Genomic DNA, 23,018 nt, shown 5'->3' with positions numbered 1-23,018 from the left:
TGATTAATATATTCTCAGGCATCTGCAATGTCTTCAGATCACCCACCTGTCGTCTGCAGACCTGGATCAAATACGTATTTGTCTTGTCTGGTGTATTGGAACCAATGAAATAGTCTCAAAAAGTGCAAACCCTGCCTTCTGGTCATACTGGCAGGCTCGGTTACACCAGGCAAGATCAACAGAGCACAGAAAAGCATTTGAATCCAGAACAAATACGCATTTGACCCCGATCTGGTCGTCTGCAACGGCTGTCGCACTGTGAAAGCTGCATTAGGGTATGAAGCATCTGTGATGTAATCTGTGATGAAAGCGGCGGCCATTGCTTGCGTGAATCAGGCAGATCGATGCCTAGCCAGAGACCATTATCCCCCAGCCGACATCACTTCCTGTTTGAGCGCGAACTGGATCCCCTGAATAGAGGAAGGCTGGGTTTGTTTATGGGTGGGTGCAGGGGGGTGGGGGGGTGGGGGGGTACTGTTACCGTTGGCCGGACAGCATTTCCGTTTCCAATATGTTGCCGTACGTTTCATCATTTAGCTCACGCTGTGATCCAGAGAGATTACATATTTTTTTTAAACATACAATCCACTCGTACGGCTGGATGCTGTACTGAAAGATTCACGCAACTGAATTTCACTTCAAGTCCTCTGTGACATACTGTAGTATTCACTGTCAGTCTCTCTTTTTTCTCTCTCTCTCTGCTTGTTCCTTTCTCTCTCCCTCTACATCTCTCCCTCTGTCTCTATATCACTCTCTCTCGCTGACCCTTGCAAGGCTCATCTCCACTAATAGTGAAGTCCTTTAGTGGCTGAAGGAAAGGCGCACATTGTGACACAAACAGTGGCATTAAACCAGAGCTAGGTATTTTATGCCTACGTGATGGCACAGCCATGGCCGGAGGCATTGTGTTTTCGGGTTGTCCGTCCGTCCGTCCGTCTGTCCCATTCTCGTGAACGCGATATCTCAGGAACGCCTTGAGGGAATTTCTTCAAATTTGGCACAAACGTCCACTTGGACTCAAGGATGAACTGATTACATTTTGGTGGTCAAAGGTCAAGGTCACTGTGACCTCCCAAAACACGTTTTTGCCATGGCGGAGGCATACAACCGCGAGGCGGTAGTTCTAATTTTTTTTTTTTTCCAGAAAAATCTGAGGTGCATCTAACCAACCCGTCTGATTTCTCAGGCTTTTATTTTGACACGGGCTTGCTGTCGGGCCGGTCGATGCGGATGTGGATGACACGTCTCCACCCCTGCTGCTGTGGCTGGCTCTAACTGTACACCAGCCAGTGTCGCTGCGGCCTTACAGCCTGCTAACGAACCGACCGACGGCTCTTCCGAATTCCACCGAAATACATCAAACTAAGTGTTCGCTTGGCGATGACATCGCTAAGGGGCGTGCCCCGCGGAATGGAGGGATGCGATTGGCCGTTGGTGCACCTCGAGGCGCTGTCTTTACTTCATTATCTGTGCCCCGGAGAACGTTGCCTGGAGAAGCAGGCGGTGTACAAACTGGGTCAAAAACAAAGAGCGTTTGAGTGGGGCTGGAGGTTGATCACGGTGCTGTTTTGGTGGCGTTCAAAAGAAAGAAAACGAACGTTTGTGGCGTCACCTGTTTGTGAAAGACGATAAAACCGTCTCTGGTGAAGCTCAACTCACAACTGCGCTCAGCAGCGGCTGTGTGTTAAGCGAGCGCGTCCTGTACGATTTACTAATTCAATCACGCCACATTCCTAGAGTAATTCCTGCCATTGTTGTCAAACCTTCGAGAAAACGAACGTACTGACATGCAACACAGGCCTCGCTTCTATCTCTTAATGCCACGGGGATGAAAACCGATGGCGAGAAAGTAAATGTTGTAGAACAGCTTCTGACATCCGAGCCGAAGCCGTCTCCCTTCAAGTAGAGCTTCGACTCCGAGCGAAGCCTTAGAACCCCAACCTCACTCCTTAAAACTGACAACGTGCAGAGAGAGGAGCGAAGCACAGCTTGCCAATCCGAAGGTGTTCGCTACCCCCCCAAGCCGGTATTCTCTGGCAAGAATTAATAGGGTTGGACTCAGACTTATACAGGTTTGTTTCTGGAGGTATGAAAAGAATGTTTTTCATTCAAGGGGACAATGCCGGGCCTACCGGCCTAATTTTTTTGTTTTGTACAAAAAAATGTCTTGCATTAGTGTGGGAGAAATTACATTTGCTCGGGTACTGATGAGCCTCCACCTCTTCAAGAGAGAGAGAGAAACATCTAAAAACAGTCTGTTAAACCTTCCCCGTACGTCCCAGTTTCATTTTCAAACTGTCTGCATTTTCTCGCTTTTTTCCCCCGAAAAGAAAAACGCACTGAACTTACTGTACTTCTACAAGTGAAAATGAGCGAGTGAGAGAGAGAGAGAGAGAGAGAGAGAGAGCTGTCCATGAAAACTGCCATTAGCCAAGTCCTGGAACCTTTTTTTTTAGCTCTTTTTTAGCGTTTGCATGATATTCTCAGAGGAAAGCAGAATTTTCAGATCTTTGTTTCTTTCCTCTGAGCGGAAGGATCTTTGGTGATACTCGCCGCGTCTCTATCAAACATTTTTGTTTTGACAGCGAAAAAAGTCTACGGGAAAGAGAGGCCGGATTAAAGAGAAGGGGAGGAGATCTGAAACAGTTAATATTAATAATATTAATAATGCATTAATTGCGCGGCGCGTTGGTCTTTGTTGTCCAGCGCCTTCCGTAGCAGAGGCGCGTTCCTTTGTGCGAAAGGCTGTCTGAGTCTTTAATGATTTATTTTTTCACCGTCGGTTGCAGCCAAATTGGACTCATCGGAGGCTGTGAGATAGCGCAGAATGCCGACGCGTGGTGTCGAACAGCAGCAGCTCAAAGTGCTCTGTAGCAACACGCAGGCTCCTCTGCCTCTTCATCTCCGTCTTCTCTGACACTCGGAGTGGGGGCGGGGGGGGGGGGGGGGTGCGGTCTACCGAACGCGGATCTGTAAATTCCAGCCCGCCCCTCCGCACAAATTGAGGACCGGAGCACTGCTTCACTGACCCAGAAAAAAAAAAAAAAAACGAAACAAGTTCGTCTTTTCAGAGGTCTCTACAACAACCTTGTAAGCTCGATTGTGGCAATAAAAAAAGAAACGGAAAAGATGAAAGGACGAACGGCGGCACTTTGTGTCGCGGGAGCCGGGGCATCAGCGGCTACGCAGATTAAATGGTCGAGTTTGACTTGAAGCTACAACGCAAGGGGGCTGATTTCACCCCAAAACTGCGCGTGGACAGATGCGTGGTTCTGAAGAGAGCACACGACATCCTTGGGAAACAAGACCAGGTTAAAACCTAATATATGGCTGGACCTAACGCACGTGACCCGGCCGACCAATGGTGTAACTCCATAACTCGGCCGACCAATGGTGTAACTTTATCACTCAGTCAGTCAGTCAGTCACTCACAGACATTCGCGTTTGTAGGGCTGGGCCCGCTGTTGCAGTCCAGCTAAAAATTTAATAAGAGGTTCAGGGGAAAAAAGTGATGTCTAGTATCACAATACAGCATTGTTGTTTGTTAGACAGATAGACATTGGCATTAACATGAATGACATGTATTGTTTTGAAAGATAATTTTTAAAAATTGGTGCAAATTCTGGGATTTTATGCTATATCAGCCACCTCTAGTGCTCTTACCCATGAGATAAAAGAGAAGTCTTTCAGCACCAGTTCTCCTGAGAGAATGTAGCACTCTGTCTTCCCAGAGAGAATAAGAGATAGTTTTAAGCCAAACCGTGAAAAGTATTTTTTTTTTTTTTTTACCACAGTCCTTTCTTCTGGGACAACTTTGACCTATCAGAGTTCTCTATGAAGAAAGATTCTCTCTCTTTCTCTCTGTCTGTCTCTCTCTCTCTCTCCCTGTCTCAGTCTGTCGTCCTATTCTCTCTCTCTGACTGTCTGTCTTTCTAGCCTCCTCATCTCTCTCTCTCTCTCTGCCCTTCAGTGCAGTGACAGACAGTGCTCGGAGGAGAGAGTGGACACTCATGCTAGATTTATGCCTTTCCATTTCTGTAGAGTCAGGGGAGGTCAAGTGTGTGACAAACAACAGTTCTCAGATTCTCTCACCGAAGTCCATTTTCAGCCCCCTAAACGTCTTACTGTGTCGGCACCTCAACACAAATCCATCAGTGACACTGCAACTGCATGCAAGAAAACAAAAACATGTATTATTCAATACCACATATTAGGGTATTATATTAAATTCAAATTATTATGTCTACGATTTTTTGCATATCACTTCCATAAAAAGTATATTTATGCAGTCCATTTTCTGAATTTAGTTCCAAATGAAAAAATAAATATATGCTTTTTTTCTTCTTGGTAGAGTATAAAATCAATTTGGTCGTGAACTGGTGTTGAATTTCATTTTGGCTCAGATGAAATAAATTGAAACAATGACATTTTTTTAAAACATGACATGAAACCCGAAACCACTTAATCTTCAAAAATCTTGCAAATATCTGGTGGTCTTATTGGGCGGTTCTCAAGTTTCCCTATTCTCTGGTACTGGTACGTTACAAGCAGTGGCAAGGAAGGAGTATTTCTCTCCAAAGAAAGAAAAAATTCAGGATTTTTTTTTTCTCACCACCTTTTTTTCGGTGTTGCACCGGCAGGCTCCAGCACCGCGGGATCGGGGGGGACAGGTGCGATGGCGGTACGTCGAAAAAAAAAAAAAGCGTGTTCCCACCTTCGAGGTGCCACTCGGAAAACTGAGAAAACGCGAGGCGTTGGTGTACAAAAAAAAGAAAAGAAAAAAAAAAGTAAACAAGACTTTTCCATCAAAGATTACCGCCGTCTTCTGCCTTTATAGTACAGCCCAATTTGAGTCTCTCCCATTTGCGCCAGGAGTGTGGGGGGTGGGGGGGTGGGGGGTGGGGGGGCGGGGGGTCGTTTTATGTTGGTAACACCAGCGAGAGCTGCTTGGAAGAAGACAGGTGCAAGACGACGAACCTGGTTTCAAATCTTAATGTGTCTGACAGCCCAGCGAATTACATTACATTACATTGCAGGCATTTAGCAGAGGGCATCTTATTCAGAGTGACTTACACAACTTTTTACATAGCATTTTACACTGCATCCATTTATACAGCTGGTTATATACTGAAGCAATGCAGGTTAGGTACCTTGCTCTAGGGTACAACGGCAGTGTCCAACCTGGGAATTGAACCTATGACCTTTAGGTTTCAAGACCAACTCCTTACCCATTTATACTACACTGCCGCCCCATTACAACTTAATCCAGCATATAATGGCGCAGCCCAATCATGGTCATAAGGGTTTAAAATGAACTTTTATTTTATTCCACTTCCACTGTTTGAATTGTCCACCATCAAAGAGTTTGCATGGAGCGCACTACATTATGCACTCACAGGGCCAGAATAATGAGACATCCAGTTTTTCACAAAACTTTTTGTTCTCTTTAACCAATAAATAATTTGTTGCATAATTTAGACAGGAAAAACCCCAGGGCTTATTCGGGTTTCGTTCCGTCTCTGTCAGGAAAGGCATTTTTCCTTCAGCGAGACCAACGGTGTTCTGAGTTAGCTCAGGGCTAGTAAAGTAAATTAGCATCCGAGCGCTGAACAAATTGCGTGCCAGTAAATGCGGAACAGGAGTAGCTCCTGCTACACCAGAGACGGTGTAGTACACAGCATGGTTAGCGATCTCAGGGTGCTGCTTGTGGCAGAGAAACACAAACAGCGCTAATGTGCCAGCTAGTGGTTTTAATGAGACCTCAACATTTAATTTGATTCGTCGGCTGCTCCCACCGATGACAGACATATCGCCACGGTGACCATTTCTGTATTCGGACCGTCAGATCACCTCTTTGTGTAGTCTTTCCAACACTGTGAAAGAGATTCTGTGAAAGAATCTCTTTCACAGTGCTAGAATAATGTGGACAGATAGGCCTATCTTTTTTTAATTTTTTTTTTTAAAGATGGAATGTAAAACAAGCACCATTATCCAGTTTTTACCTCCCAACACTATAAAAGAGTTTGTCTTTTATGGTGTTGGAATAATGCGAACATATTTTATTGCGATACAATGTAAAAAAAAAAAAAAGTTAAAATCTTCACAGTAAAATACGTGTTGCTCTCGGTGGTAATGAGTTTCTGAGCGCAAAGGGGCGTTGTCGTGGGGATTGTTACGGCCTGACGATTTCCATCCTGCGCTGTTAATCTGTTTTCTGCATAATCACGTCGTTTTTACTAGACCACCTTCAGCGATTTTAATCTTCCAGCTGATTTCGTGTGCTCCACGGCTGCCCCCCCCCTTTTTTTTTTAAAGAGGGGATCCATCAGGTCGTACAGAGCCCTGGGGGGGGGGGGGGGGGGTTTGCCGGCACAGCAGGGAAACAGGCATTTTTTTTCCCCCCGGAGTCTTGGTTCTCATACTTCCAGCTTTCCACCGGAGGGGAAGTTCTTGCAGGCAAGGGGAAGGAGTCCGGACCTCGGGAGGGTGGGGGGGGGGTGGGGGGTCTCTCTGATGTGATAAAGTTTAGGTAGGGCGGTGCGGATTGAAATGACGAGTTCTGTGGGCCCCTTGCCAGCCCTAACATTTGAGGGACCTTTGAGGGACCCAGGATTTGATTTGGGGGGTCTCTCCCATCCCAACATTATGGATAACTTGTATATGTATTAGAATAATTAGAGGGCCCCCTGGTGGTCACAGAGGCCCTACGCAGCCGATTGTGGTTTTGATATTTGGTTTGAGCCGACTCTGTGTGTAGCGGACGTTACCGTAGCGATGCGACAGGGTTTTGCCTCAGAGTGTAACCGTGTGTCTGGTGTGTACACAGTGAAGCGTCCAGTGTTAACTCAACGCTAACACAGTACACACGAGTCCAGTAGGGACCGCATGTGCTCTGTGTAAGTTGATTTAACACTGAACGTTTAACTGTGCTGCCAGAGGTTTGTGGCAAACAGCTCGGACACAGAGGATGTCAAAATCAGGGGCCGCTCCCATCAACACCTTGACCTGCCCTGCTCATTCTGGGACTGTGTCTACGAAGCGCTCCAGGGTACGAGCACTGGTCTGGGATCAGTTAAACCCTTTTAGCTCATACGCTGCAAAAACAAAAGACTAAGTCAATCTCAGCAAGTATTTTAGTCTTATATTTAGGCTTAGAAAAAAAAGTAATAGAAATAAGATTCTAAGTAAGACAAGATTGCCAATGAGGAGAGGCAGTTTTACTAATTTCATGATTTGCCCATGGGTTGAGACAATTTTACTTGTCAAGCCTAACAATAACTTAAAACAAGCTCATATTTTCTACTTGAAAGAAACAAATAAGATTTTAAGTCTCAGTAAGTCCCTTTAAGTCTTATTAAGACTTTTTAAGGCTTGTTAAGACAGACTTTTTCGCAGCGTGACGGATTGTGTTCGGATACGAACCTAGGAAATGTGACACTATATCAGGACTCGTACAGAGACGGTTTATCAATGTGGTGCCTAAACTGGAATCCCAAAGGACCGCCTGGGAGTTACTGTGCTCATCTCTGGCAAAACCGCTGGATTCAAAAGAGTAATAAAGTTTTTAATTTATTCAACAAAGTTTACTTTCGTTCAGATCAGCTCATATGACAAATTAAATGTTAAATTGCTCAAGTCAGTTTTTACTTGTAAGAAGGTAAAGGTACACTAAAAGCATCAGGAGAAAAGAACATGTATAAGGAATGGGTTAACGTATAACGTTAATTTGATACCAAAACTATGGAGAGCTTTTTGTAAACTTGTATTTTTTTTTTTTTGAGAAAGTTTGGCTCATATCAGCTCAGGTCTGTTAAGGAAGAGGAAATGGGAATCGCAGAGAGGAAGGCTGTTGGTGACCTGTGTGTGCTGACCCGAGTGTTTATTTTAGAGTTGGGGGGGGGGTTTGAAGGGGGTGGGGTGTGTGTGTGTGGGGGCAGTTAATTGGTAACTTTGTTAGTGACCTTAACCTCAGCGGTCAGTCAGAGGGAAACACTTCCTCCACTTCTACTGCATTCATGAAAACTGTGTGGTGAGCATGATCTGACCAAACTGCCAGTCAAGATCATGCAGACCTGATAGATCGATAGATAGATAGGTATTCTTTTTGCAAGTGTGTGTGTGTGTGGGTTTATATGTGGGTGTGCGCACTGTGTGCGTGTGCGCGTGCTGTGTGTGTGTGTGTGTGTGTGTGCGCGTGTGGGTTTATGTGTGGGTGTCTGTGTGTACGCGTGCTGTGTGTGTGTGTGTGCACTGTGTGTGAGTGTTTGTGCGCATGTGTGTGTGTGTGTGTGTGTGGGTTTATGTGTGGGTGTCTGTGTGTACGCGTGCTGTGTGTGTGTGTGTGTGTGTGTGCACTGTGTGTGAGTGTGTGTGCATGCACTGTGTGTGACTGTGTGTGCATGTGTGTGTGCACTGTGTGTGAGTGTGTGTGCACTGTGTGTGAGTGTGTGTGTGCATTTCCAGTTTCTCGGTGTGGTCAGAGCCTGACAGGCAGCAGTGCCCTCCAGGAGCGGTTCTGCTTTGAATGGAAACTTCAAAAGAGAGACGGAGAAAAGCGGCGCAGACGGAAGGGAGAGGCGGTCGCCTCCTCTCCCTTTAATTAGGAACGAGGCCATTAGGCATCGCCATGGAAACATTCCGCAGCGTCAGCGGTTCGGGTTCTAATCTCTGGCCGTGACGGCGGAGGGAAACGAGGGTCCTGCAGGTATCCCTCCTCCTCCTTCTCATTCGCAGAGTGTTTACCTGGCTGGAGCCTAACTGGCCACAGTTCCCGGGGGGGGGGGGGGGGGGGGGGGAGAGAGTCAGGTCCATTAGCAGATCGTGGAGGCTGGAGAAGGTTCCGGAAGCCGCAGATAAAGGTCACTGCTGCGCAGCGTGCGAGCCAAACATAATTGTTCGTTTTTTGGGGGGGGGGGCAGTCATTTTAGCAAATTTAATAGAAAGCGTGAAAGAGAGAAAGGCTGCTCATGACTTATCTACTGACCTGGAGCAGGACCTGGAACTAGCAATCGTGACACAGGACGGGGGGTGGGGGTGAGGGGGGGTTGGTGGCAATGGGAAGTTGTCGCTGAACACGGTCCAGGGAACTGGCGCCGAGTCACAATAGCGTCAAAAAAGCTCCATCAGTGACATTACCGTCAGTGTTGTATTCACCGATGAGTTTAGTTTCACGGAGAGATACGCCCACATGCCCAATCCGGTGCCCTGTCATTGAACTTTTGAGAGGATTGTTCTCCGAAAAAGCTTTCAGCGTTGAATGTACCGAGCGTTTATAGCACCCTCTCAGCGGCCGAGGGGCTTGCTGCTCGGTGCTCTTTATTTTCCGACGCGCGTTTAAAAGACGACTGCAGAGGTGTTAAAAAACAAAATAAAAAAGGTGACTTGTCACAATCATTCCTGGGGTTTGTTTAAAAACGCTGTCTTTGCCAGGGGTCTTAAAAGGTTTGCCGCAAACTCCATTTAGGTGTCAGAACTGATGGGCGCTAATGGCTAACTGCTGTGTTTGTGTGTTGGTGGCGTCGTTCAGGGGGCAACAGGCTGAAGAAGCAGGCGTTCCGGCTGAACTGGGCCTGGGTGTCCCTGGAGAGGGAGTACTACGTGGTGGACGAGGAGGCCAAGTTTCTGGAGGTGGTGCTGAAACGCCGGGGTTACCTGGGAGAGACCTCCTTCGTTAGTGAGTGAACAACCGCCGGCAAACACACACACACACGTACACGCACACACAAACACACACACTCACACTCACACGCATCCACAAACACACACCAACACACACACACACACACACACACACACATACACCAACACACGCACGCGCACACACACACACAAACATACACACCACACACACACACACACACGCACCAATCACACACCAACCACACAAACACACAATTACACACACACACACACACACACACACACGCACGCACGCACGCACGCACACTGTGCGTAATAGAAATAAGACGGTGCAGGCCTGAGAGTCCTGTCTTTCACATCAGACGGTTTTATTTGGAGTTTCTGCCCGTCTCGGGGGTGAAAGATGAAAGCCACCTGTTTATTTGTGGTTTTTTTCGGGGAGGTGTTTGACCGTGAGCACCCGGCTATCTGGGAAACCTTAAAAGGTATCGGACCAGGGGGGAGGGGGGGGGGGGTTGCTCACAATATCAAACCGGCAGCCATTTCTGTACCCCCCCACGGCTGTTATGTTTGTTGAGCGTGTTGCCCATGACGACGTGGTGCTGGTGCTGGTGTCGCCCCCCATTAATGAAGGTGAATGTGGAGGGTAACTTACCTTTCCCAGCATGCATTGGGCCAGGCTACAGTTCGTCAGCTCGTTGGCGCCACCACCGCTACGTCCACCATTTGGACCCAGAACCCCCCAAAAATGTTTAAAACTGAGTGGAGGGTTGGGGGGGGGGGGGTATTTTTTTGTTCTTTTCTTTGCAAAGTTCCACCTTTTTCAATTTTATCCTGCAGAAGTCAGGATAAGATTTCCCCTGGGGGAATGCCTGCTTCCCTTCAACAACATATTGAACAAAGTGTTTTTCTTTTTGTTTTCTTTTGGGAAATGGGTGGGGGGGGGGGGGGGGGGGAATCACGTAGAGTACCTGGCCTTGGTGGAAGGGTGGGTGTTATAGGTGTACATACGGCTGGCTGAAAAATCTCATTATTTCTGGGCTCCGGCAACATTGGCCTGGAGAAAGGGATGAGAGGAGAAAGGGATGAATGAAAAAATATACAGCCCAAGGAAAGAGAAGAGCTGGACCCTGCAGCACCACACAGCTTGGCCACTTCCTCTCATCTCTATCTCGCTCTCTCTTTCTTCTCCCCCCGTCTGTTCCGTCCTCCCTTCCCCCCCCCCCCCTCTCTCTCTCTCTCTCTCTCTCTCTCATCCCTGCCTGAGATCCGGAGATGAAATGATAGCCGGGTCCCGGTCCGAACGGGTCCGCGGTGTGGACGCGGGATGTTTCCCCCCCCCCCGCTGTGATCACAGGCCCCCGCTCATCCCCCCCCCCACCCCACACACACCTCCACCGTCTCTCCTCTCCCCTCCGTTTCCGAGCTGGGCCCCGTTACAGAAGCAGAGCATCCCGCACCCAGCTGTGAGAGGAGATGCAGAAACCCGTCGCCACACCGTTCCGCTTTCCTTTTTACATTTTTTATGCTTCGCTTATACGGCTTCACTTTGAAGATCCGCATTTTATTTTACCTCAAATGTACACTTTGTTTCATTATTATATTCTCACGAGTTTCACAGAGAGACGGAGAGTGTGATTGAGAAAGAGAGAGAGAGAGAGAGCATTGTTCTACCTGCTTAGGAAGCTTCTCATCTCACCTGGTCTGCTAATCACCACACTGTCAGTCCCATGGACACAAAAAATAAAGAAATACGGAAATTTTTTTTTAAAAATAAGACATTTTTAAAAATATTCGTCTGTCTGTCTGTCTGTCTCTGTTTATGTCCAGAGCCTGAGAGCTCAGCTGTCGGATGTCCGAGGGTTTTGAGAGTGAGGAGGGTCTGCTTTTTTTTCGGGTTCAGTTTCATCCTGATTAAATGCAAGTGTGTTGTTATCAGCAGAAGTGGGGGTGGGGGGGGGGGTGGGGCTATCAGGCATCATGTGTGGGCATCAGGACATCAGTCAGAACGCAAAACTACAAGCCCCCCCCCCCCCCCCCCCCCAAACTGTGCTGGAGTACAGAGCCACAACAGCAGCGAACAACAAACCTAAATTGCATCTCTGTCCAAATACCTTTGCCTCCACCTGATCCTGACCCCCTTGCCCTTCCCTGCTGAAAGGCATAGGCACGCGGGACGGCTCGGCGGAGGAAGGGAAGGACTTCCGGGGGAAGTCCCAGCGGCAGGTCCAGTTCAACCCGGGCCAGACCGCGGCGTCCTGGCGGGTGCGGATCCTGGCGGACGGCGAGTTCGAGCGCTCCCAGACCTTCCAGATCGTCCTGAGCGAGCCCGTCATGGCCGCGCTCGACTTCCCCCCCGCCGCCACCGTGGAGATCCTGGACCCGGCTGACGGTAAGGGCCGCTCCCTCTCTCCCTCTCTCTCTCTCTCTCTGGCTCTCTCTCTCTCTCTCTGGCTCTCTCTCTCTCTCTCTCTCTCTCTGTCTCACTCTCTCTCTCTCTCTCACTGTTTCTCTGTCTCTCTCTCTCTCTCTATCTCTCTCACTATCTCTCTCTCTCTCTCTCTCTCTCTCTGGCTGTCTCACTGTCTCTCTCTCTGGCTCTGGCTCTCTCACTATCTCCCTCTCCCTCTCGCTATCTCTCGCACTCTGTCTGGCTCTCTATCTCCATCTCTTTCTCTCCCAGTCTCTCTCCCTCTCTGTCTCTCTCTCTGTCTTTTTCTCTCCCTTTCTCCTCTCTCCCCTCTCTCTTTCACTGTCTCTCTCGATCACCCTCCCCCAATCTCTCTCTGTCTCTCTCTATCTCTCTTCCTCTCACTCTTTCTCTCTGTCTGTCATTTTCTGTCTGTCTCTCAATCTTCCTCTCCCTCACAATTTCTCTGTCTCTCTTCCTGTTCCCTGCAAACCTCAAATGCAGTTTTTACGTACAAGTCATTTATACAGCCGTTTTTAGAGAACATCAGGAAGGGGGCAAATACTTTTTCACGGCACTGTGTGCGATATTCGGTGCGTGCTCTCCTCATTCAACGATTAATAAATACTCTTTGCGCGCTGAGGCGAGAAAGAAGCCTTAGAAAAGTAAAGACCAGTAATCACAAACTTTTCAGTCCTTCATGAATAATTTCTTGAAGTATAAAATGGCCTCGCTTCTGAGAGTACATTTTCATTGTAGCTCCCAGTCTCCCGGCTGCCCAGATTTGTTTCAGCCTCTTTCTCGAATTCACTTCAGAGCCACACTTCAGGCTTGTCTCCATTTTGCTCGAACAGACATTACACCCATTAGGCACTACAATACCCATTAGGGCATTTATGACTAAAGATGTAATGTTTTTTTCTTCTAATGCTGTAGTCTATTACTTTTTTTTGGTAAAAGTTTTGGTGCTTTTTTATTGTAAAATTCAGTAAGTCCGGTTTTGTACTTCAACTAATTAACCCTTTCAAGAGTAGGTTTTTTTTCGAATGATTTTTTCCCCCCCAAAGATCTTAAGTCAGTGTTCTAGAACGCCATTGATTTCAGTTACCAGCAGTGACTGTGACATCAGCATTAGAATGTTCAGTTAAGAACGTTCTAATCACGTATTTGTGATCCCACTCCTTAAAGGGTTAAAAGCTATTAAAGGCAGTGTCTGTGTCGTATAATGGGTAAGGAACTGGCCTTCTAGCTTAAAGGTTGCAGGTTCCAATCCACATTAGGACTCTGCCTCCATGCCCTTCAGCAAGGTACTTAACCCGAATTGCTTCAGTATATATCCAGCTGTATAAATGGATACGCAATGTGAAAATGCAAAGGTTGTGTAAGTTGCTCTGGACAAGAGCATCTTCCAAAGGCCTCCAATGTAATGAGTGCTTGTTTTTGCTGAAGAGGCTGTCCCCATGGTCTGGCTAATGTGCTTGGGAATAGCCTTCATCTTTCTAATAGCTTCGAAGGATGACAAGTCGCCTTTGAAGACTATTCACTGTGTCGCAGTTTTTGCTTTTGAAGTTTGCAGTTTCAGTTTGTTTTTTTTTTAAAGGGCTTTTTGCATGAAATAAACAGCCTTGAACCATCATGGTTTTGTTTTGCAGCTAGTAGTTTAGCACTGCTATTATTTTTTTTGTTTGTTGGTACGGTACATTAAGTTGAGAGGGGAGTGAAGGGGGGTGGGGGGGCAACATTATTTGAATTCCTGCTTTTGGAGATAATTCCGAATTACGTTCAGAGCACTTCCCAAAACCGAAAAAAAGCAGGTTACAGAGAAATGTGCTGCAAAAAAAAGACGTTTCCCTCTTTTCACTGTGGAAAAACAGACACACCGTTTTGTGAAAAAGTTCCATTAAGGAAAAATGTGTCGTCTTTACAATTCGGGGACAATATGCCTAACTCTAAATTCCTCTAAATGTTGGCATTTCTCAAGGTTTCGGATCGATTAAATGAAACATTTTTAACTCGAAATTTCACCTTGATTTGTGTTTTCTGGAGTCCCAGTAAGCTCACCTGTGATCCTGGCCTGAGTCATGAGGCATGAGGGAGAATATGCAGGTGTGTGCGAAGCTGGTGTAACCACCGCCAGTTGCACTGGTCTTTATAAAAAGGCGGCTTCTTTGACACAGAGCAGAGATTTCTGGGAAAGCAGCAGAGGCACCGTGTCTCTCTGCGGGCCCTACAGGTGCAAAAAATTCCTTCAGTCCAAAATTCTCCAGCGGGCCGGTTCGGGCACTACAGGCGAATAGATGTCGAGCACGCTCGGTTGTGACATCATCGCGGATGATGTCACCTCGTTTGTCTGGCTTGTGTCAGGTCAGAGGCGAGAGCGGCCATTTTGGAGCGCCCTGTTGCACTCCGCGGCGTAGCGCTGAGGCCCTTAAATCCGGAGGGGGCGGGGGGGGGTTGGGGGGCGCGCGAGGGGGGAGGGGGGTAGATTAGCGCAGGCACGGGGGTGTGTTCTGCGCCGCGGTATGCGAAAAACACGTCGCGGTTTACCAACGCCGCGAGCCCCGCGGAATTCCCCGCTGTTTTCACAGATGTAGCTCCGACGCTAACGAGCTAACGAGCTAACGAGCGTCAGCGGAGGGCTCTGGAGGCCTGTAGTTTCAGCAGGAATGCCTGCCAGGCCTCATCTCCACCTGGGGGGACAGCACACTGACCCCCCCCTGCCCCCCCCCCCCCCCCCCCCCCATGGTATCGATCACTGGGCGTGTTTAGATGAGCGGAGAGTTGGCTGGTGAATGAGATCAAAGGCAAATAAGTCCACATGTGGAGAGAGAGAGAGAGAGGCGAGTGAGAGAGGAAGAGGAGGAGAGAGAAAAAGAGGGGGAGTGTTATTTTTATTGGTCCCTGGGCGGCCGTCGCGAAGCGTGCCCTTCTCTGCTCCCCTCGCTGCCGATTAAAACCAAAAAAAAAACCATCGGCTGCGCCCTGGCGGAGTTCGGCGTGGTTTTGATAGATTGCTCCCTGGCCGGCCTACCGAGAGCTCGATCGCTCGATCACAGATTGGAGAGAGTCCCGAAAATAAATAAATAAATAAACAATATCCGCGCTGCCATTCACCTCAAACTTGACCCCCGGAGGTTTCTGAGTTACTGGAAGATGAAGCACCCTCCAAATTAGGTCAGGAGTTAGTTTGGGGTGGGAGGGGGGGGTGTAACATGTGGTTCTGAGGAGTACAGTATATCACACAGTGGAACTGCATTGTGCTGTCACAGGGTTTTTTTTTGTTTTTTTTTTCGCTAAATTTGATGTAGCTATAGTTAGGGCTAAAGTTATCACTCTCACACACACACACACACACACACACACACGCGCACGTGCACACACTCACACGCGCGTGCACACACACAGCAAGGGAGTGAGCGGTTGGCTGAACTGCTATGCCTTATGAAGTCAGCTAGCGTTAGCCGGGTCACATAGGTTTGTGTTGTTTCAGCACACGGTGGAAACGCGTTGTGCTGCTCCAGCCGTTTTTGATACGATGGGAGCGGGTTTATAAATCAGTTTATGCTGTTTCAGCGTACGGTGGAGAGGCCAGTCCTGCTGCAACTGCTTCTTCGTGTGTTAGGAGCAGGTTTTTCAGTCGGGTTTGTTTCGTTCGAGTATGCTATGGAGGCAAGCCCTGCTGCAACAGGGGTTTGTGGTGGAATTTTCATTGTAGCTAATGAATAATGCTTCCATTTAATGATCTGAAGAAGACCCAATTGGGTTTAAACATCAAAATAATCATGTATTGATTATTAAATGGGGGCATTTTTTTCATTAGCTACAGTGTGTAAACCCTTATATTTTAGTCTAATTGAGTCCTGATGTTTCGTTTCGTGACAGAGTCCACAGTCTTCATCCCCCAGTCGGCCTACGCCGTCGAGGAGGACGTCGGCGAGCTGCTGATCCCCGTCCGCAGGAGCGGCGACATCAGCCAGGAGCTCATGGTCATCTGCTACACCCAGCAAGGTAACCACGGCAACCCCCAACCCTTAGGCCCCAAGAGGACTTCATGTAGAATTCTTAAGGACTGTCAGAAGTCTGTCTGAGGCATTATGGGTAAACGCCTGCTGATGGATGAAGACATATATAATTTCTCTTAGTGGATTGGAATAAGAGGAAAAGTAGCCCTTTTGGTAATTACTTCAGCAAAAAAAAAAAAATACAGAAAAGCAATTTGGTGAAAAAAAGTTGATAAATTGAGCAACAAAATCTGTAAGACGGGGATCTCAAACTCAAATCTTGGAGGGCCGCTGTGTCTGCTGGTTTTTGATTTTGCCCCCGCTCTTAAGCATTTTAATTAAGTCATTGATGCTCTAAGGAGTCAGCACACCTTGTTTCAAAGGCCTGAACTGGCCATGGATTGAAAAGAAATCACAAAATCCAAGCAGAGACTGTGGCCCTCCAGGATGGGAGTTTGAGACCCCAGGGGTAAGATGATGGCGGTGCTGGCCCCTAGGGGCCCCCAGCGCCCGACTGCCCCTAACTGCGCTCTCCGTGCCCCCCCCCCTCAGGCTCGGCCACGGGCACCGTCCCCAGCGCGGTCCTGTCCTACTCAGACTACATCTCCCGGGCGGAGGAGCACGCCAGCGTCCTGCGTTTCGACAAGGGCGAGGCGGAGAAGGCCTGCCGCGTGGTCGTCATCGACGACTCGCTGTACGAGCCGGAGGAGAGCTTCAACGTCACCCTCAGCCTGCCCGTGGGGGGGCGGCTGGGCGGCGACTTCCCCTCCGCCCGCGTCACCATCCTCCCCGACCTGGATGACGGTAAGGAGAGGCTTCGCTTTATACCTCGCCACCCCCCCCCCCCCACCGACCCCCCCTCCCCATTCTTGCTGTCCCGTTTCATGCATGTAGGTCGTGGCCCCCTCCTCTGTCAGGTTGGGAGAGCGTGGACAAGCTCGTGGTCTCCGCTGAATCACAGATGCTGCTTTTTTTTTTTTTTTTTGAATCAACAATTTTACTTACATTTAAAAAAAAAAAATATTAGTCCTTCCTTCTTCCTCCCTAACAGCGTCTTAACGGGACGGGCCACCCGTGCACAAGCACACGGGCAGTGATTAGTTCTCAGTGCACATTAAATTAACCTTCCAGAAATCTAAAATACTAAATGCACACCGAGTTTGAAACTGAGGAGGGTTGCGTGCGTCTGTGTGTCCCTGCAAATCTGTGGAGTGCATCAAAGGGACACTGCCAGAGCTTCAGATGTGTGTTTTTTGTGCCATCAGCAACTGAATGTGGCTTTGAGTCTCCTGCAGAAACGGCCGAGCCTCTTCCGTCTGCTCGATTTCCAAAAAGCAAAAAGGCGGTGGGCGGCGGGGGAAAGGAACTCCGTTTCCTCAAAGCTCTTTATTTGCTTAGCTCTGCCTTTAAGAGGGAAATGAAATATTTCTGCCATGTTTTATTCTTTCTTTATTGACTGCGGATAAATAGAGTGGAAGAACAAACAGATCTGTCTCGCTGGGGGGGGGGGGTGGGGGGGTGGTTTTGGCGGGAAAAAGGGGGTGGGGGGGTTCGGTATGGGCGGGAAGTTGATTAGGCGCTCGTGATGAGCAGCTCTTGCTGTTTGCTGGAAGCTGGGGCAGGGATGAACGATAATGCCACTTCAAGCAGGGAAGGAGCGGCGTCTAATAATTAGCAGCTGAGCTGTTGTACACAGAGCAAGATGGAGACTGGCAGTTGTGTTCTCTGCTCACTGATTAGCCATAGTTTTCACTTATTAGCAGTAGTGTTCTTTAATTAGCAGTAGTGCTCACTGATTGGTGGTTGTTCTCTGATTAGCAGTGTTGCTAACTGGTTAGCCGTAGCGCTCAGTGATTAGCAGTGTTGCTAACTGGTTAGCCGTAGCGCTCAGTGATTAGCAGTGTTGCTAACTGGTTAGCCGTAGCGCTCAGTGATTGGCAGTGTTGCTAACTGGTTAGCCGTAGCGCTCAGTGATTAGCAGTGTTGCTAACTGGTTAGCCGTAGCGCTCAGTGATTAGCAGTGTTGCTAGCTGGTTAGCCGTAGCGCTCAGTGATTAGCAGTGTTGCTAGCTGGTTAGCCGTAGCGCTCAGTGATTAGCAGTGTTGCTAGCTGGTTAGCCGTAGCGCTCAGTGATTAGCAGTGTTGCTAACTGGTTAGCCGTAGCGCTCAGTGATTAGCAGTGGTGCTCAATCATTAGCAGTGTTGCTCACTGGAATCTGGGGATGAGCCACTTTTACGACATGAGTGGGCACGTGGGTAATATGCGTTCTTTTCTCTGCTCTCCTCCTTCCATGGAGGGCTTTCATGGCTACCCATCAATCCGGCCCCCCCCCACCACCGCACCATTCACTAGTCCTCTCCAGGGTGTGTCCCTCTATCTCTCCTCTCATCCCCAGCAACACTGCTATGCGCAGAGACTAAAAGGAAAAAAGCCGAAAAAGAAGTACTGGTCTTATCACTGAATCGGTGCAATTAAAGCATCTCACACAAATAGACTGCATGCCGTTTTTGCCTGCAGAACGAAGATAATTAGAACGGCCCAGATTGTAATGCGAATGCTTTTTTTTTTTGTTGTTCCATTAACCTTTACATGTGAATTGGCTGCCGTGCATTTTGAACAGGGTCCTGTTGTGGATGTCCTTTAATGAATGACTGGCAGCGGGGACTTTTAAGTGAATGTCGGAAGAGAGTTACAGTTGGCTAGAAAGTTACAATTACTGTGCTTTTAAACCGAAATGACTTACAGATGATGTGTTTAACATGGCTAGGGAACAACCGCTGGAACTTCATTTCAATGGTGCTGCAGTCCAATTAGCACCTTCCAGGAGGTGTGTGCCACAAGACCCACTAAACATGGGAGAGAAGCATTCATTTATTTTTTTAAACGGCACTGTGTATTTTGAGTGTCCTGCAGAAAAGCATCCCCGTGTAGAGGAATGTGTCAGAGCGGTCAGGGGACTACACTATTCCTGCATGCAAACATTTGTGCACCATTGCTTAGAGCCTTATCTCAACGTGGGAGTGTTGTGACTGATCGATCTTTTGTGCGATCTAGAGACCGCTCGATTAGTCCCAAAGGTTGCTCAAACACAGAGAACACAGAACCAAATGTAGCATAAATTGGAGAGAGCACCTTTAGTTTTTTTTTTAGGAGCAAGTTTGTCGTAATCCCACAATGCTTATTTATGCACCTGATGCAAAAAGAAAAAAAAAATAGTAATAAAAATATGCAAATGCAAAGGGTAAAATATGATCAGTGTTCTGCTCTCCTGAAGCTGCCTGGATAATGTCAACACGTTTAAACCCTGAACCAGGTCACCTCAGGTCAGTGTCTGCCTTTCAAGTTAAATGCCTCGGAGATTAAAAAGGATCAGGACCCAGGCCGGATATGCCGCGTGCTATATTGCGATATTATCGTTTGATATTTATGTGCTGAGCGCGCATGCTTTAGCTCCACAATCCATTCATCAGTGAAACGGAAGTTAAAAGCCCAACTTATTAAAGGTAAAGAGCTTGGCTTTAAATAACCCAAGAGCCTGTTCATTCATTTATTTATTTATTTATTTAATATTATTTTTCAGTAAGAAGATATTTAGAATTGCGATATTATCGTTCAGAAGTATTGCCTTTTCCGCCGACTCTGCCGTTATTCAGTGAAACGGGCGAAAAGGATTATGCGCCGAAAGCTGTACCTCTTTAGGTCAGCTCGGCGCATTACCCGGGAATGCTGATTTATACGACCCAGCGCGCGGAGAAGGCGTTGCTTGTTTGGGGCGATAACTTATTGCGGCTCGCTTCGTCCGGTGTGGAACCTGAGCGCGCGCGCGAGTGTTAACCTCCGACCCACAGAAGCCCCGCGTTTCCCCCACCAGGAACCGCAACAGCTGCCTGCCTGCCTGCCCACGGCTGGGTTCGCTGAGCCGACCAGCTTTTAATAGCGCACCGACAATTTCCTTCCTGGAATTGCGCTTTGAACCCTTGATCGCGGAGAATAAAAAATCCTGCACATTCATTCCTGGTTGAATCATATGGGGTGATGATTTCAGAAAGATGCGCTTTTCCAGGCAAAGATCTGTCAGACGTAGCCGCTCGGTTAATTTGAGCTTCATTATCACGGTGATTAGAAAGCGCGACGCATAAAGACAGAAACAGATGCCATTTATGTGAAGTCTCTGGTTGTTATATTACTATTTTATTTTTGGCACTTTGTCTGCGCATAGTGTATCTTCCGTCTCTTCATTTGTGAGGTGAAGTTAGTGAATGTTGGTTATTAAAAACCAAGGCACAAAAGAGATATGAATTACTTGGCTTATTTTCCCCCCAAATTTAAAAATAGTAAATCACGTCTTTTGATATTAGCTATTTTTTAACAGGAGAGCTGGCCCAGCATGGTCTGCCCATTCTCAACGGTTTTATCAATTCAGATTGGCAGTTCACGGTGGTGCAGTGGGTAGCACTGTTGCCTCAGCAAGATGGTCCTTGGTTTGAATCCTGGCGAGGGCCTTTCTGTGTGGAGTCCAAAGACATACAGAGTGCCACAGTCCAAAAACATGCACGTTAGGTGAATCAGAGAGTGTAAATTGTCCTTGAGTGTGTGTGAGTGAATGGTGTGTGTGTGTGTGTGTGTGTGTGCCCTGCGATGGACTGGCAAACTGTCCAGGGTTTATTCCTGCCTCTTGCCCAATGCATGCTGGGATAGGCTCCAGCTCCAGGCTCCAGCACCTCCCTCAACCCTGACCAGAAGTAAGTGGGTACAGATGGATAATGTCATATAATATAAACCATTATGATCTGAGGTGGCTGAGGAGTGTCTGGCTGCGAACATGCACTTGGGTAGAGCTTCCTGGGTTGTTGAGAGAATAATTAGAACCCTCCATCTGTTCTGGAAGGATTGGGCCCTAAGAGTGGCACTTCAGCAATCCACAGTGCTGTAATGAATGGCCTCCAACTGCATTCACAGACAATGATGTATTCATATCAGGTAGTGCTTACTGTCTGTTGCTGTGCCTGTGTACATTTGTGCATGTATGCGCTGTATTTATACTGTGTATGTGTGTGTGCACACATGTGCATGCACATGCATCTGAGCATGTGTTTATGCAGTTATATCTGTGTAGATGAATGCGCATGTTGCATGCATTTTGTGCAAGAATGTATGTGTCTTCATTTCTGTGTGTATGCGTGTGCACATTTTTACGCAAGTATCTTCAATGCATTTATTGCACTCTTGAGAGAAGGTTGTCTGCCTCATAAAAATGAAGAACGGTCCTGTAACCATTAAAGCCATTTAAATTTTGTCACACGCTCGGATGGGAAACACGGCGTTTCAGAGTTCGGTGCGATTGAATTTCGGAGTTCAGACGCCGACCTGTTTGAGTTCAGCGGAACGGCGAAAAGAGGCTCGTCGTAAATCACTAGCGTAGCAGGGAAAGGAAGCGGAATGAGAAACGGGCCACGCGAGACCGTCGGCGGCGCTCCGCCGTAGCCGAAGCTCACCCGGCGCGTTTCGTTTTCCGACGGCTAGCGACGGCCACGTTCCGCAGCCGGAATCCTGTGGCTCCCGCCGTTCTGGGGAGGCGGGTCCGTCGGTCACGGCGAGCCAGAAACCGCCACGCAGCGGAACGGAGCGACTGATTTACGGCTTAAAGAGATGCGGCCGTCGCGCTCGTTCCGGCTCGTGAGTTACGACCGCGTTTTCAAACGACGCGTAAAAATTGACGGTGAAAATTAATTTGATGTAAAAGCGGTTTTTTTTTATTTATTAGTGTAATTAAAAACGGCGAGGACCAAGCGGAGCGTAACGGGGTCGTACTACGAGCCGTCTGGCAGCTTTGAAAACATCCAGCGCCCCGAGCGCGGCGGCGCGAAGATGTCGATGATGACGGGACGGCGCTTTTTCTGTACCCTGCTGAAATCGCCCCTTGATATTAAAAAAGGTGCTTCGCGGCAGCGGTTCGGTACCGCCAGTCGCACGGTCTGGTTTGCAGGAGCACGCTCCCGCGTAGATGACTTCCGCCCGTTTGAATTCGCTGGCGTCCGGTGCCGCGGGTTTTCGAAAAAAGGAGACCTGAGCCTGACGTCTGAGAGCGAGGCCAGCTGTCCTGATGGTGGTACTTACGCCTGTGGTGCCGTTAGTGTGGGGCCCCTGCTGGGACACCGCAGGGAGAGCTGGGATATCCGCAGCTGTGTCTTTGTGTGAGCGCGCGTGCGTGTGTGCGTACAGACACACACTCATGAACATATAAACACATACACAAACACACACATTCACATACATACATACACACATATATGCAGACCCTTGTGTACACAGATATGTATGTATGTACATATAAACACGTAAACACAAACACATATGCAGACACGCACAAACCCCCTTCCTCCTCCTCCTCCTCCTCCTCCGAGCTCGCAGAATTGTCCACAGTCGCTGTCTGTCATCATCCTTCCCCATAAACACACACAGACAGCTGTCCACGGGAATACCTCGGTCTTTTCATGTGCTGTCAGCCCCTGCGTGCGTGTGTGCGCCTGTGCGTGTGTGTGTGTGTGTGTGTGTGTTTACATATTCTGCACGTATCCACTGACACACATCTGTCAACAGGTCTGTCTGGGCCTTCCTGTAAACCTCTGTACACTTTTAACTGAGCCCTCAGTTCATTATTCCAATTAGAAATGTTATTTAACAGGATGAAACCCCTTGAGAGGCGCCAGCTCGCTTCTGAGAGGGTCGCATGTAAATGAGTACATGAAAAATGATTTGTCAAATCAGGGGGAAAAATGTCAGATCTTACACACAGCAAACAAAACACGCATAGATACATGTGTAAATATAACAACGCATACATTACACAGTTGGTTGCGCATTGCTAGCTTTAATAGCAAGAGCAGGCATCCTTAAATGAGTGAAAAAACAGGAGCCTTGTCTGGGACAGAGGGACACTGCACAGCTGGAACAAAGCCCTCAAAC

The 23,018-nt window shown here is 48.1% G+C and overlaps 1 protein-coding gene across 2 annotated transcripts in view; it reads left to right on the top strand.

Moving 5' to 3' along the window:
• LOC118235271 (FRAS1-related extracellular matrix protein 2-like) overlaps positions 1 to 23,018 on the top strand; it is a 75,827-nt gene that overhangs the window by 22,969 nt on the left and 29,840 nt on the right. For both annotated transcript variants that reach the window (XM_035432447.1, XM_035432448.1), the window contains exons 3-6: positions 9,527 to 9,673; positions 11,801 to 12,031; positions 15,932 to 16,057; positions 16,603 to 16,854. In XM_035432447.1, the coding sequence (XP_035288338.1) occupies positions 9,527 to 9,673; positions 11,801 to 12,031; positions 15,932 to 16,057; positions 16,603 to 16,854 (756 nt within the window). The remainder of the gene's footprint in view (positions 1 to 9,526; positions 9,674 to 11,800; positions 12,032 to 15,931; positions 16,058 to 16,602; positions 16,855 to 23,018) is intronic.

Source organism: Anguilla anguilla, chromosome 9 (genome assembly GCF_013347855.1).
Source record: "Anguilla anguilla isolate fAngAng1 chromosome 9, fAngAng1.pri, whole genome shotgun sequence".
Lineage (NCBI taxonomy): Eukaryota > Metazoa > Chordata > Actinopteri > Anguilliformes > Anguillidae > Anguilla > Anguilla anguilla.
Note: the sequence above shows the minus strand (reverse complement) of the source record. Positions and strands in the feature narration are given on the sequence as shown.